Source organism: Columba livia, chromosome 11 (genome assembly GCF_036013475.1).
Source record: "Columba livia isolate bColLiv1 breed racing homer chromosome 11, bColLiv1.pat.W.v2, whole genome shotgun sequence".
NCBI lineage: Eukaryota > Metazoa > Chordata > Aves > Columbiformes > Columbidae > Columba > Columba livia.
In genome coordinates, this window is record NC_088612.1 from 20,572,954 (window position 1) to 20,587,029 (window position 14,076).

General features: G+C 41.0%; 1 protein-coding gene across 9 annotated transcripts in view; it reads left to right on the forward strand.

Moving 5' to 3' along the window:
• MYO9A (myosin IXA) overlaps positions 1–14,076 on the forward strand; it is a 160,932-nt gene that overhangs the window by 97,397 nt on the left and 49,459 nt on the right. For all 9 annotated transcript variants that reach the window (XM_065076277.1, XM_065076270.1, XM_065076273.1 and 6 more), the window contains one exon: positions 4,786–4,920. In XM_065076277.1, coding sequence (XP_064932349.1) covers positions 4,786–4,920 — 135 coding nt within the window. The remainder of the gene's footprint in view (positions 1–4,785; positions 4,921–14,076) is intronic.

A 14,076-nucleotide genomic window follows, 5' to 3' on the forward strand; every position in this document is an offset into this window, starting at 1 on the left:
TTGGGAGTTTAAATTTTGATTTTGGTGGTCACACACAGCTGTCCTACAAAAGCAGGGCTTGTGTGGCCTTCACAGAAGTTGGCTTGACCAGAGCTGGTTGTGGTAGCTCAGGCTTTTGCTGGGAAGGCTGGAGGTCACCCAAGCCGACAAATACTTATTGTTGCACGTATGGCACATGCACAAAATCCAGCAACGGCCTTTGTCCCACCTGGGACAACCGTGTTGACCAACATGACGCTCAACTAGACCAGTGGTGGATATTTTAATAATATTCATCAGTACAAACAATATTTGGCAAGGAGAAGCTATTTATAGCTGGTTAAACCAGTTTAATTGCTGGTGGACAATGTGGTTTGGTGATAGGTGGAAAGAAGTCCTGGATCCTAATGAAGTCTGAACCCCAGGAGAAATTGGGACAATGGGAATGGAGACAATTTTCTGATCTCCATATGTGTGTTTATTTGATGGCAGCAGTAAAGAGAAGATCAAAAGATGAAGCAAAAAAATACAAATAAACACCAAACAGTCATTCTACTGTTTTTTCAAGCAAGTATTTGGAAGATGTAAATCAGACCTTTGATATCCAAATTTAGGGAAATGTACAGCGAATTATTTTGGGACAGGATTTCTAGCGTATTATTTCTGAACGGAGCTGTGAATAAGTTATTCGATACGGGTTGTTTTATGCTCATAGCAGCACTGCCATGTATCAGTTTCACTCCGACACCATTTTCCTTGGTGTTTTAGTGGCTTTTATGTTCTCATGATCCCCTACAAACTGTCTGAAATTTGACCTTTATTAATGAGGTCAGAGACTTTTCCTCCTCTTGAGAACTAGATTACTGAACCTCAGAGAGTCTCTTTATTTCATTCCCCTTCCATAAATTAGGTTAAGAATCGTTACAAGTCCATCTCAGTGCTTAAAATGATGATATAGTGTAGATCGTGCTGGACCAAAAGGCATTTTGCCAAGGGTTTTTTAGGCTTTTCCCATTTAATTCTTATAAAATGTTTTAATTTCTTCCTACATAACCCTGCTGCTGTTTTCAGATGAGGTGCTGCGTACATTGTGATGACCATTCACGGCCATGAAGAAAATTCATTTAAATTAATGGCCATGAAGCAAATTCACGCTTGAATTCATGAAGAATTCATGGCCGCGAAGAAACTTCATTTGAATTTAAACAATTAGTTAGTTCTTGGCTCTTTGGCCTGAAACAGCGGAAGAATTGCTGAACACACAACGGGTTTAATGCACATCTGTTCGTTATTTTTAGGTCCCAACTTCCAAATTTGTAGCAAATCACCCTCTTTATATAATAGGTCATCATGTATATTGCAGTGATGTAGATTGGAGTAGTCCTTTGAGATTTAGTGGTGATTTTTTAATTATTATTTGGGGTTTTTTCAGTATTGGCTTTGGAATATTGTAAAAAATATAATTTGAAAACAGATAAAAATTTAAAAATAATAATAAAAAAATCTTTTTCCTCAGACCTATTTGTAATTGCCAAAAAATACCTCAGCTGTGGAATGACATCACCACCGTGCTTTTGGGGCCACATAAATCAGCTCCAACCGTCACTATTTCGTGGTGCTTTGGGAATTGGAGAGTGTGGAGCTTCAAGACCATCACTTGCCAAAAGCTCTGAAAGCGCGTGCTTGCTCTTTAAATATCACGACGGTGACATTGCCTGTAAAGCATGAGGTCACTTTTATTATCTCAACCTTCTGCTTCCTAACCCAGGGTTCACCCAAATTTTAAGAATCCTTGTAGACAAATATGTTTAATTACAGGAATTTTGCTATAAACTTGATATACAGTAATACAGGCAGCTGCTACAGGCTTGTCCATGCCGCCTAGTTGTTAATTTTAAATGTTAATTTTGATAACAAAACAGCATTAACCCTTAAGCTAGACTTGGCTAATTGAGGTCTAAATTATGTTGCACCTTTACCCTATTTATTTACGACGCTCATTCAACGTCTGAATTCGAAAACAATGAATTAGAAGATTTATAAATATAAAATTCCTTGGATTATCTCCTTTAAATATTGGGCGGTAAACTCAATCTTCAAAACAGCCAGATTTTGTGCTTTTGTCTGCCAAAATAATTTCATGTATGCATTCTTCAATGGAAATATAGTAGGAGATGCTAGAGAAATGGTGCTTTACTCCGTAGAAATGTTGTGGCAGGATTACCAATCCTTATCCTGTACACACTCTTTGCTACAGTTTGCCACACTTTGGTTAAATACAGGATTTTTAAAGATTCTGTGCATTTTACCTCTCTGAGCTTGTTTAATTTTGGGTGTCAGCAGAAAAGTCAACTTCAAAATACAGTCTTTTTAATAGCATTCTTCTTCTATAACTTAAATAGCCATTTTTCAATCTATATAATGGTTCTGCTTTGCTTTATAAATGTATTTGCATGCCCATTAAAATCTATTTTAGTAGCAGTTTCAACACAGTAAATGAACCAGCATTAAAAATAGGGGGAGGTTTTTTTGTGCGCAGCTATTTCGTATGAAATTATGTTTGCGAGAGCTTGAAAACTGGGTTTAGTTTAAAGTCACAAGGGTTTAACTATGTCCGCAGAGCATCAGCGCAGCACTTGGGAAAGCCGGTGTCCGTAATTCCATAAGGATTCTGGAATTGTGAGCATTTCATCTTCCAAGTCTTGTTTTCCTATAGCGCAATGGAGATTTTTATCTATAACAGATGAATTTGGGGGAGCTCTTATGGTTCATAGGGATAAGTTCACACGGTGGTGGAGCGTCGGGTTGGGATTTGCACCAACAAGGGCGATGCCAATGGAATATCGGTGTTGTGGATGAGAAAAAGTTGCATTTCCGTCATCATTTTTTCCATGTGTAATAGAGATAAAATATAAGCTGCTAATTACATGAAGAATTTAAGGAGAATTCTTACTGAAATCTACCCTTAGTGGAGTTAGACTGGTCTTAGGACACTAGTCTTATGAAATCCAGAGTGCAGATAAGATCAACAAAATTAAAAGCCGGGTTCCTGGCAGCTCTCAGGTTCTCTGAGGCTGAGGTGTTTCTCCTCCCTGCTCGAGGTTGGGTTCATTTGACCAGCGCTAATGATTTTAATTAACATTTGAATTTAATTTATTGTAACAAAGGAACAGAGCCCATGTGTGAGATGGCTCTGGTCAGAGCCCGGAGCGCGGTTGCTGGTGGAGCGCTCAGTGTCCTTCAGGCTCTTCACTCCTTTTCTGGTGACAACAGGCTGGCTAGATGGACACAATCTGAGTTTTATTGCTAACTAATTATTAATTACTTGTTTAACAGAACAGTCGCCATGCAGGTTGGAAGTTGCAGCAGTAGGTGTTCCTGCTTAAGCTTATTTTTCACTCTGGCTCAGTCGAGGAGGGACCAAACAGGCTTAGGACTCTGCAATTTGGAGAAAAGCTGGCATGGAATACGGTTGAGGTTTACAAAATCACCAAAGTGGAGGAAAAAAGGCAATTTAGAACTGTAACTCACTGAATCTTGCAATTTATGTGATGGATTTAGTAAAACTAAATGCTTCTCTATCATGAACTTCTGGAAGCTGGTCTGTGAGAGGCTGTGGGGGATCGTAGTGTCAATGAGTTCCAAAAAAATTGGGTGGGTACCTCTTGACACATCTCTTGCCCATGACCTAAAGGGAGCACAGAGGTGTTTCTTTGTCTCTCTCGTCCCAAAACTCTGGGTGCTGGTAGGAAAGGGTAACGGACCGTGGAAGAGGGATGGGATGGGATGGGATGGGATGGGATGGGATGGGATGGGATGGGATGGGATGGGATGGGATGGGATGGGATGGGACATACCGCTGCCATAGCTGGAGATGTTGGGCTGTTCTGGCAGAGAATTTCTGGTGTCCTGGTGGCAGAGGTTTGGACAACATCCATGGGCAATGGCTTTGGGGCCCTCTCTTGCCCAGAGAACTTCCCCCAAGGCAGGCACCAGCTGAATCCTCAACGGGCACAAAGGCCAAGACAGCAGGTCATTGGGTTAGAAACCTTTTGTTTTATTTCCTCAACAGCTCTGTTGCCTGAGTTTTTAATTATGAAAGAACCTGATTCAAGGGATGGATTTGAACCTTCCTTTTCAGCAGCATTACTATTTATACGTTATTTTATATCCTTTTTGGTGAGGCGAGAGAGACTCAGCGATTCCAAAAATCAGTCCATCTGGGTTACGCTTCTCAGTAGCAAACGTTCAACTGATCCATTTGATATGCAAGTAGAATATTTTCTATTAAATGCCATTTTACCTCAGCCCCAACTTATTTTCCATCCCTGCAATGGGTTATTTCTATGTGGGCCCTTGGCAGGTGTTTCTTTGGAAGGTTTGCAGTGGGAGCAGGTTTCTTTAGACACCCTCCATTCACCTTGTAGGCATCTTTCTGTGGACTCTCTTCATGGTTTAAGCCTTTTTTTCCAACCCTACCCCCATTTTTCCCCAAAAAAAAGATAAATACTGTCTTAGATCCAATAGAATAACTTGAAACCGGGTTCAGGTTTCTTCAAAGAAAATATTCTAAAAGGACTTTTCTTTTATAAAAAGGCCATTTGTCTGGATATCTAAAGTTACGTGATGTCTCTTTGATGTGATGTCTTCCAAATGGCATAATATCAACAATTACAGTAAAAATTAAATGTCCTGCTATTAAGTACATTTAATTCTCTTTGGATGCTTCTGATCGTGTACTGCGTACAAATAATCCATTGGCTTTCTGTGATTTTATTTTAATTCACATTCTTGCTTTTCTTGCAGACTTTATCCATTGGAGTACTTGATATTTTTGGGTTTGAAGACTACGAAAATAATAGTTTTGAACAATTCTGCATCAACTTTGCCAACGAGCGCTTGCAGCACTATTTTAACCAACACATCTTTAAACTGGAACAGGTAGGGCTGGAAATCTTTGCTCTCTGATGCCAATGAGTTTATGGCACCGATAAAGTTCTTAAATCATCCCTTTAATTCTTGTATGTTGAGCGTGCATTGAATATTCACATTTAACTTCTAATTTACCATAATACTTAACGGCTACCTGTAAAATAAAATCCAACCAGAGATTTGCTGGCTTTAAATAAACATTTTGGGATACAAGTATTGTTAAATATCATGAAGAACTTCACTGTTGCTCTGTTGTCTCCTTGATATATGGTCAGTGGGTTCATCTGGGAGCATTTCTTTCTCGCCTTTGTCATTTAATATTGCGTAAAAGTTCTTTTTTGACAACTGTTGAAAATGCCACCGCAGTCTTCTGGTGCTTTCTGGCTTTCTAGTGTTAGTTTGTGGGGACTGAAGGAAAATGTCACCGTTATACATCTTCTGCAGCTTGAGATCCTTATGACGTCTGACAGCCATAGTAGGTTAGGAAAGGTTGAACTTTAAGCTTTGCTTTAGGTTTGTTAAGACTGGGTGTTGCTTGCCAGCCTCAAATTAAGCCCCTATAGGAGAAATAACAAAAATATAGGCCATAATTTAGCCGGTAACATATAGGACAAGATGGTATAGTCTTGTAATTAGTTTGGGAGGAGGCTTCTCCTGATATTATGTCATATCTAACAACAAGCAGGACAAGAAAACTGCTAAAGTACATGTTGTTTCATGGATGCACAATGTATAATCGGGCTGTACAATCCAGTAAATATGTTATAGATCTTAAAAATGCCTTTTTTTAAAAAATGCTGGTCTGCATTCACTTCCTTCAGGTGAAATTCTTCTTTGGGTGATGTCAAGAGAAATCCTCCTTATCCTTAGTTTCGGTAGAGCTGGTACTTGATGAGCTGCGCTCTGCAGCCTGAGTCCAGCTGAAACCAGAGACCTAAACCAGCCCCTCCCACAAACCACAAAAGATTATTGCAAAGCCAATATAGCAATTTTTTTCTGATACGCTTTAAGAAGGGACTTGAGGAGGGAAGACCCTTCCTGAAAGCTGGAGAGAGAGCGAGCTCCTGATTGCAGTAATTCTCCTTGGACCAGCTTATACCCAGTGACCTAATTAGCTTTCTCCTATAAATCTGTCAAGTGCGTGAAGTCATTAAATCAGTATTTGCCACACAGATGAGGAGTTGAGTAGTCGTCTGATTGCAAAGGGCTCGTTCTGATTCTTCGTGCTGCAAGTTCTGCTGGTGGAAAATACAGTCATGTCTCCATAGTTTGCTTTCTATACATATAAATAAGCCACACAGCTGCACGAGTGCTAATTTTCCAATGACATTTATGCAGTTTAATCTATTCTTGCTTTGCTTGGAGCTGTATGCTGTGTTTAGAGGAGTGGATTTGATGGAAAGAAAACTGGTGATACATATTCAGCTCTTGGGACTTCAGAATATCCTTCCCACCTTGAAGATTAAACTGCTTTTTAATAATAGTTGCCAGTCTACAGGTGAAGATGGAGTAGTTAATATTGTGTTTCAAGATGGGAATTAGTCCGATTACCTTGCATTGTGAATTTATCTGAGATATTTGTGGCTTTACAAGGGTTTACTTGGTGTCTCCATGGCTGAAAAGCAGGTGGAGTTATTGGTGGTGGTTCCTCCTCTGCATCTGGAGATGGAGATTGTGTCTCCAGAGCCTGCAGGAGGTTGAGGACAGATTGCTGAGATATTTGGATGCTTTTGCTAGAAGAAATGACAAATGTAAGTAATCACCAAGGAGTTTTCATCAAATCATCATAGAATTTGTGTGCAAGAAACCTCCTTTCTTGGAGCCAACCAGGAGAATAAGGGTAACACATCTTTGCCCACTGTTTGTTGTACATTTTAGAGTTCTGCCTTGAATCAAGACACTTATTGATGCTCTTTTTAAAAGCAGCTCATTGCTAAGGAAAATTTAGCGATGATTTGCGGTGGTTGGGGATATGATTTAGCAGAAGAGGACACGAGACACAAACCCCAACAGGCGGTGAAGCCCAGGCCCATAAATCCTGCTCTATCTCTGTAGGCAAACACTTGGATTCAGACCAATAACAATCTATTTATTAATTGCTCTTGCAATAAAAAGATTGCTGCGTGTTCATGTCCTGCTGAAGTGGCCTCTGCAGAGCAGATAATCCTTCTGGGAAAGGAAAATAGCATTTTTGCATTGCAACTTGCCTCTTTTGTTTTGGCAATTTAGGGCGTTGCACGAACTAATTGCCGTGCATGAAGATGTAGTTTGGAGATCACCACTAAGATGACACCCATGATATGAGTTTCCTCCAAGTTGCCAGGTCCTTGGCAGCTTGAGGGCCAGCAATACAAGTTTTGATTTCTTTATGTATCCTATGCTCCAATCTTTGTCATCATTGACCTCACCCATCTTCCCCCATCCCTGCTCAGGCTTATCCAAAGCTCGACTTTTCCATTACTCCACCCTCCTTTCCCTATTTTCAGCCAATGCTTTGCAAAGCTTGAGAAATCATCCCTTTGCTTTCCATCCTGCAGACATTGCTATTAAATTCTTTTCTACTCCATTTTCTACCTTTTGTCCACCTGCCAAACCTCAATTTCGAGGACATCCTTCTATTGTTTTAAAAATTGCTGAATAACCGAGGTCGAGATTGAAAAAACCCGATATTATTTGGAGTGCGATCAACTGGCATGAGCTCAGGTGTTGAGCAAAGTCTATTTTCTAGTGTGGTCTCTGGTGAGTTTGATGTCCCAACCTCCTCACATAGAAAAACTGAGTTGTATAAAGATAACGCATCTTATGAAACGTTTGCTCAGCCATCTAAAGCTCCCTAAATATTTCAGGAGGTAAATAGGTTTTGTCATCCCTGTGTAACAGGTGGAGAAATCCAACAGTCCGGACTAAATAATGAATGTTACAACAATCTGTTTGGCGCAAAGGGAGTTGTTTAAGGATGGATTTGTCACAGGATGTGGTGATAGGTGGTTTATTTAGTTAGTGAAATGCCCGCCATATTTTAAAGCATCTTGGGCTTCTCGCACCGTGCTGCTCCGTCTCCCTGTGGAGAAAATAAAACACTGAACTAAATTTAAATATCAATAAATAAATTAAAATCATTTAATCAACATGAATTTTAAGTCATTAAAATAATATTAATGAAAAATAATTAAATTAAATATAATGAGATCAAAATAAACTACAAAAACGTAATTTCTTTCTCCTATTGCTTAAACCACTTTTTCCCTTCCCTCCAGTGAGTTTGTTTTTGCATCTCAGCACTCCCTTTAGGGATGAACACGCTTTCTCTTTAGCACCACCGAAGACCAAGGCCAAGCATCACAAATCACCCATTGAGGACTGGGAGGCTCAGTTCCAATTTCTGGTTTAGCTGGAGATGGGGGAGCGGGCGCTCTCGGAAAAATGCCGCGCGACAGGCGGGGAAATACAAAACCACACCAGATTTATTATTTGGCTACATGCCACTGTATGTAACTCATATTAAACAAAAATGCTTAGAGTACATAACTCATATTTAAAAAAAACTATGGATGCTTAGAGTTGTTTCAACATTATCTGCAGGGCCGGGGGGGCTTTGTTTGGAATCCCCTTGGGCCTGAGTTTCTCCAGATGATGAATGTTCTCATATAACTTATAGAGCATATCATAATAAATTATATTATGGATGGTTTGAGTTGGAAGGGACCTTAAGGATCATCTAGTTCCACCCACACACATTTTATATATGAACCTGCAGAAATAATGTTCTTAAATGTGTGTAGTGGCATCCCAGGTAGGTGAATTCGAAAATGTGCTTAAAATATCATTAGAAAATATTCTAGAAAGGTCTCCTGCTCTGATGTACTGGTTGAAAAGATTCGGACGTTTTGTGCATCTTCTCTGAGCTGCTTCCTTGGCTTTTTCCAGTTAGAAGGTGGTTTTTGCTGCTCGTGGTTCCTACTTGAATATATTGAATAAATAGATGTGGGTTTGGACTGTGCCAGGGAACAGTTGTGTCCACCTAACACAGCTGGAACCCTGCGCCTCGGGGTTGGGTTAATCCTGGATATGCTGAGCCTGGGTTTCCTCTGATACCTGCCCCTGAGACAAAATCTAATAGATTTATTTTATTGATTTTCAAATTATATACATGTACTAACATTTTGCATTATGAAGCTCCCACCCCCAAAAAATAAAAAAGAAAAAAAGAGGTGAAGATAAAATAAATACTAATTTTTATTTATTAATGGTACAAAAGGTATTTTCTCCCTGTATCCCAATCCCACTTTGGAGAGCACTAAGCTATCTATTCATATTAATTAGATGCTTCTATACTGGTCTCTTAGATCCAAGACCTGGCTCATAGTCCAGAACTACAGTCACAGGGAAATTCTTGTACATTCGCTGTCCCTTTGAGCTAAATTAGGTAAGGAGTTGATGAAATCTTTGGTGATTTCAGCTAAAAACCGCTAGCAATACTTGTGAGCAACCGCTCTCCATCATCTTTGCCAAGTCTTGGGAAACGGGGGAGGTGCCCGAGGATTGGAGGAAAGCAAATGTCACTCCAGTCTTCAAAAAGGGCAAGAAGGAGGACCCGGGTAATTATAGACTGGTCAGCCTCACCTCTGCCCCTGGGAAAGTAATGGAACAGCTTATCCTTGGTGCCATCTCAAGGCATATCAAGGATAAGAGGGTTATTAGGGGCAGTCAGCATGGCTTTACCAAGGGTAAGTCATGCTTGACCAACCTCATAGCCTTTTATGAGAATGTAACAAGGTGGATGGATGATGGCAGAGCGGTGGATGTGGTCTACCTTGACTTCAGCAAAGCCTTTGACACAGTCTCCCACAGCATCCTCACAGCTAAGTTGAGGAGGTGTGGTGTAGACAATAGAGTAGTGAGGTGGGTTGCAAACTGGCTTAAGGAGAGAAGCCAGAGAGTGGTAGTCAATGGTGCGGAGTCTAGTTGGAGGCCAGTATCTAGTGGAGTGCCTCAGGGGTCAGTACTGGGGCCAATATTATTCAATATATTCATTAACGATTTGGACGAGGGAATAGAGTGTACTATCAGCAAGTTCGCTGATGACACTAAGCTGGGAGGAGTGGCTGACACGCCAGAAGGCTGTGCTGCCATCCAGCGGGACCTGGACAGGCTGGAGAGTTGGGCGGGGAATAACCTAATGAAATTTAACAAGGGAAAGTGTAGAGTCCTGCATCTGGGCAGGAACAACCCCAGGTTCCAGTATAGGTTGGGAAATTACATATTAGAGAGCAGTGTAGGGGAAAGGGACCTGGGGGTCCTGGTGGACAACAGGATGACCATCAGCCAGCACTGTGCCCTTGTGGCCAGGAAGGCCAATGGTACCTGGGGTGTATTAGAAGGGGGATGGCTAGTAGATCGAGAGAGGTCCTCCTTCCCCTCTACTCCGCCCTGGTGAGACCACATCTGGAATATTGTGTCCAGTTGTGGCCCCTCAGTTCCAGAAGGACAGGGAACTGCTGGAGAGGGTCCAGCGTAGGGCAACGAAGATGATGAAGGGAGTGGAGCATCTCCCTTATGAAGAAAGGCTGAGGGAGCTGGGTCTCTTTAGTTTGGAGAAGAGGAGACTAAGGGGGGACCTCATTAATGTTTATAAATATATAAAGGGTGAGTGCCATGAGGATGGAGCCAGGCTCTTCTCGGTGGCAAACAATGATAGGACAAGGGGTAATGGGATTAAACTGGAACACAAGAGGTTCCGCTTAAATTTGAGAAAAAACTTCTTCTCAGTAAGGGTGACAGAGCACTGGAACAGGCTGCCCAGGGAGGTTGTGGAGTCTCCTTCCCTGGAGACATTCAAAACCCGCCTGGACATGTTCCAGTGCGACCTCACCTAGGTGTTCCTGCTCCAGCAGGGGGATTGGACTAGATGATCTTTTGAGGTCACTTCCAATCCCAAACATACTGTGATACTGTGATACTGTGAAAAATAAAACACCTCAACGCATGCTGGTGGATTTTCAGAGGACGGCGTTGAGCAACATGAGCGCCCTTCTTCTTAAACAAGAAGATGAGCAAGAAACCTCTAAAAGCCTCAAGAATGTTTCAATTTGTCCAAAACCATGTAGGACTGAGGCAGAAGTGGATGGTCCATCCTGATGGAGGCTCTTCCACTTGTTATGTCCCAAATTCCTGCCTGGACAGTTGGTTTGGCATGGCAGTGAGAGTTTATAGGGTAGCATAAGACATATTTATATAAAAATGAATATTTTATAATGAGTGAATGAGAATTAGGAACAAGTGTATTTATTGACACAAATTTGGAGTAGGAACTGGAAGGGGAAGAAGATGTTTAGGCTGGAGGATCAATCTGGTGTTGACCACAACCAGCCTGGTCTTGACCACGATCAGCCTGGTGTTGACCACGATCAGCCTGGTGTTGACCACAATCAGTCTGGTTTTGACCGCGATCAGTCTGGTTTTGACCACGACCAATCTGGTGTTGACCACGACCAGTCTGGTGTTGATCATGACTGCTGTGGAGAGGTCCCCTTCACATTTCTTAAGACTGATACATCTGCAAGGACTACATTGATAAATATATATATTTTTTTTCCTCTTTAATTTAGCTAGCAAGAAATTAAAGAAATTAATCTGCCAGCAGATCATGGAGCATCTTTAGGTTTACGCTTCTCCTGACTCTTATAAAAGCAGGTTGGAAAGAAGGATGGTCCCGCAAAGGGAAGGAATGGGCTCATGGCAAGGTTTATTTTGCTGGCTGAACCCTGCAAAACCAGTTTTCCCCATGTGAAGAGCAAATTATGACTGAAACCCCCTTGAGCTCGGAGCTGAATGCTGCAGAGCTGGCACCGCTCAGATGGCCACATGCACCTACTATTTTAAACCACTTTCTCTAACAATGGATGATCCAAATTACAATAAACTAAAATCTCGGGCTGTGTATGTAAAGCAGACGGGAGGTTGAATATATATGTATTTTTATATATATGACTGAGTGTATAAATTGCTTTTCTACATAAAAATCTGTGTTCAGAAATGAAAGCATCGCATCGTTAGCCGTGGCATCCTTGTCTGGAGGGATGTTGGGAACTCGCGGCATCCCCACTGTCTGCAGCACATTAGACACAACCAGACGTCGGTCTCGTTCATTCGGGAACTCTCTAAATATAAAGTTTCCAGCCTCAGAAAAGCTTTCCCAAGCTCCTCAGGATCAATTTTAGGATGCATAGTGTGCAGACATCTCCAGAAAGGAGCTTTTACAAGGTTTAGCTCCTTTATTTCATCATGTAACAATGACCTATTTAAATATATTTAAAAAACAACATTAAATGTTACATTGTTTCCTGGAAGGTTTTTCATCCAATATGCAAAATATGCTTTCTGTTCTAATTTTTAGAGACGTTATTCATATTTTCTTGCCCATCAGCATCTGCAAGTTGATGGTACCTTGGTACTTGGTAAGCGATCAAGAGAGAAACAATTTATATGCTTGGATTCAGTGGCTCTAAGCTTCTGTTTGCAAAGGTTTATATTTTCATGGGTGTTTAATTGATTTAAAATACTTTTTAAAGATTATTTTAAGCCGGAGAAGTCAGCTGGGAATGAAGAAAGACATAGACGGGGATTTAATTCCTCGTTTCTCACTTTGCCTGAAGCAGACGGCGTCAGAGCCAATATGAGAGGAATTTCACACCCTTCTTTTTAGTCGTGAATTTTTGAGGCAAAATACACACATTTAGACATCCAATAGTATCTGCCTGTAGATCGTATCCACAATAGGAATGTGATGGGTAGTGTTCCCCTGTGGAGCTACGCTGGAAAAAGGGATTTTTCCAGTTGATTTCCCGCTTTATTTCGGGAATTTTCATTGTGTAAATGAGGTTTTCTTCTGCCTGGGCTTTTCCTCTACTCTTCTGATTTACTCAAGCATTACTCATGCTTACAGGAAACAGAAAATGCTGTATTTCCCTTGCACGCAGCTTGCTGCAAATCATAATTTTATTTATTTTGTCCTTCTTAAAGCTTTGATTTTGGACTTGACAAAAACTGAAACAGCGCCACACGCTCCGTTTTACTCTTTACCTTCATTCTTGCCCCGTCCCAGGAATGAGGAGAGAGCATCATCCCTGCCTTTGAGTTTTAAATGGTGTTTTCTTCTCCATTTTCAGTGCAACTAATGGCAATATCCCCATTATATAAACCATCTACCTCCTGGGCACTGAAATGCTGAGATCTTTTCGTGGCTCTGGGCTTGTGGAGTGTGGCTGCCTGCCCAGCAACCTCCAAACCTCTGGAAATCACTGCAATGTTTTGACCTTTGATATCCCATGATAGGGCAACGGATTTCATGTGTCATGGAAAAAATATGCCTTTGTCCTTCTCAGCTTCTGGATTTGAATTTATTAATCCCTCAGTTTTGTACTTTAAAGATAGATGGGAAATTATGTTTCTCTTTTCTCTCTTCTTCTTGTTTTCTTCTTTTCTTCTCCCCTTCTCCCCTTCCTCCCTTCCTCCTTTCTTCCTTTTCTTCCTTCCTTCTTCTTTTCTTCTTCTTCTTTTCTTCCTTTCCTCCTTTCTTCTTTTCCTTCTTCTCTTCTTCTTCTCTTCTTCTTCTCTTCTTCTTCTCTTCTTCTTCTCTTCTTCTTGTTCTTCTTCTTCCTCCTCTTCTTCTTTTCTTTCCCTTTTCCCTTCCCATTCATGTTCTCTTCTCTTTGTATTTTTATCACATCTCTCCTGTTTCATTTCTTCTCTGGGTTTCCATGTTCCTCTCCTCTTAAGCTTTCAAGCTCCTGATCGCTCCCGCCAACCACCTCTTAATTTTACCATATGATTTTGGAGAGCAACAGTCCCCAGTGAGCACGGTGTTCTAGATAAATACGATCTTAAAAATAATATTTAACACTTCTTTTCCTTCTAATTGTGCTTTTTAGCCTCTGATTTTACTTAGTGTGGAATAATTCATCATAGTGCATGTGTGGATGTGTAGAGACATTTCCTGCACCTTCGTGATGCTGTTGGGCTCGTATTTTCCACTGGTTGAGACACGTGAACCTTTAATTCTACTGGGGATTAGAGCGTGTTTCTGTTTGGCTTAGCATCAAAATAAAGTCCTGATAAGAGAACAGATCCAATACTCCTATAAAGATAATGGGACTTATTTCTCCA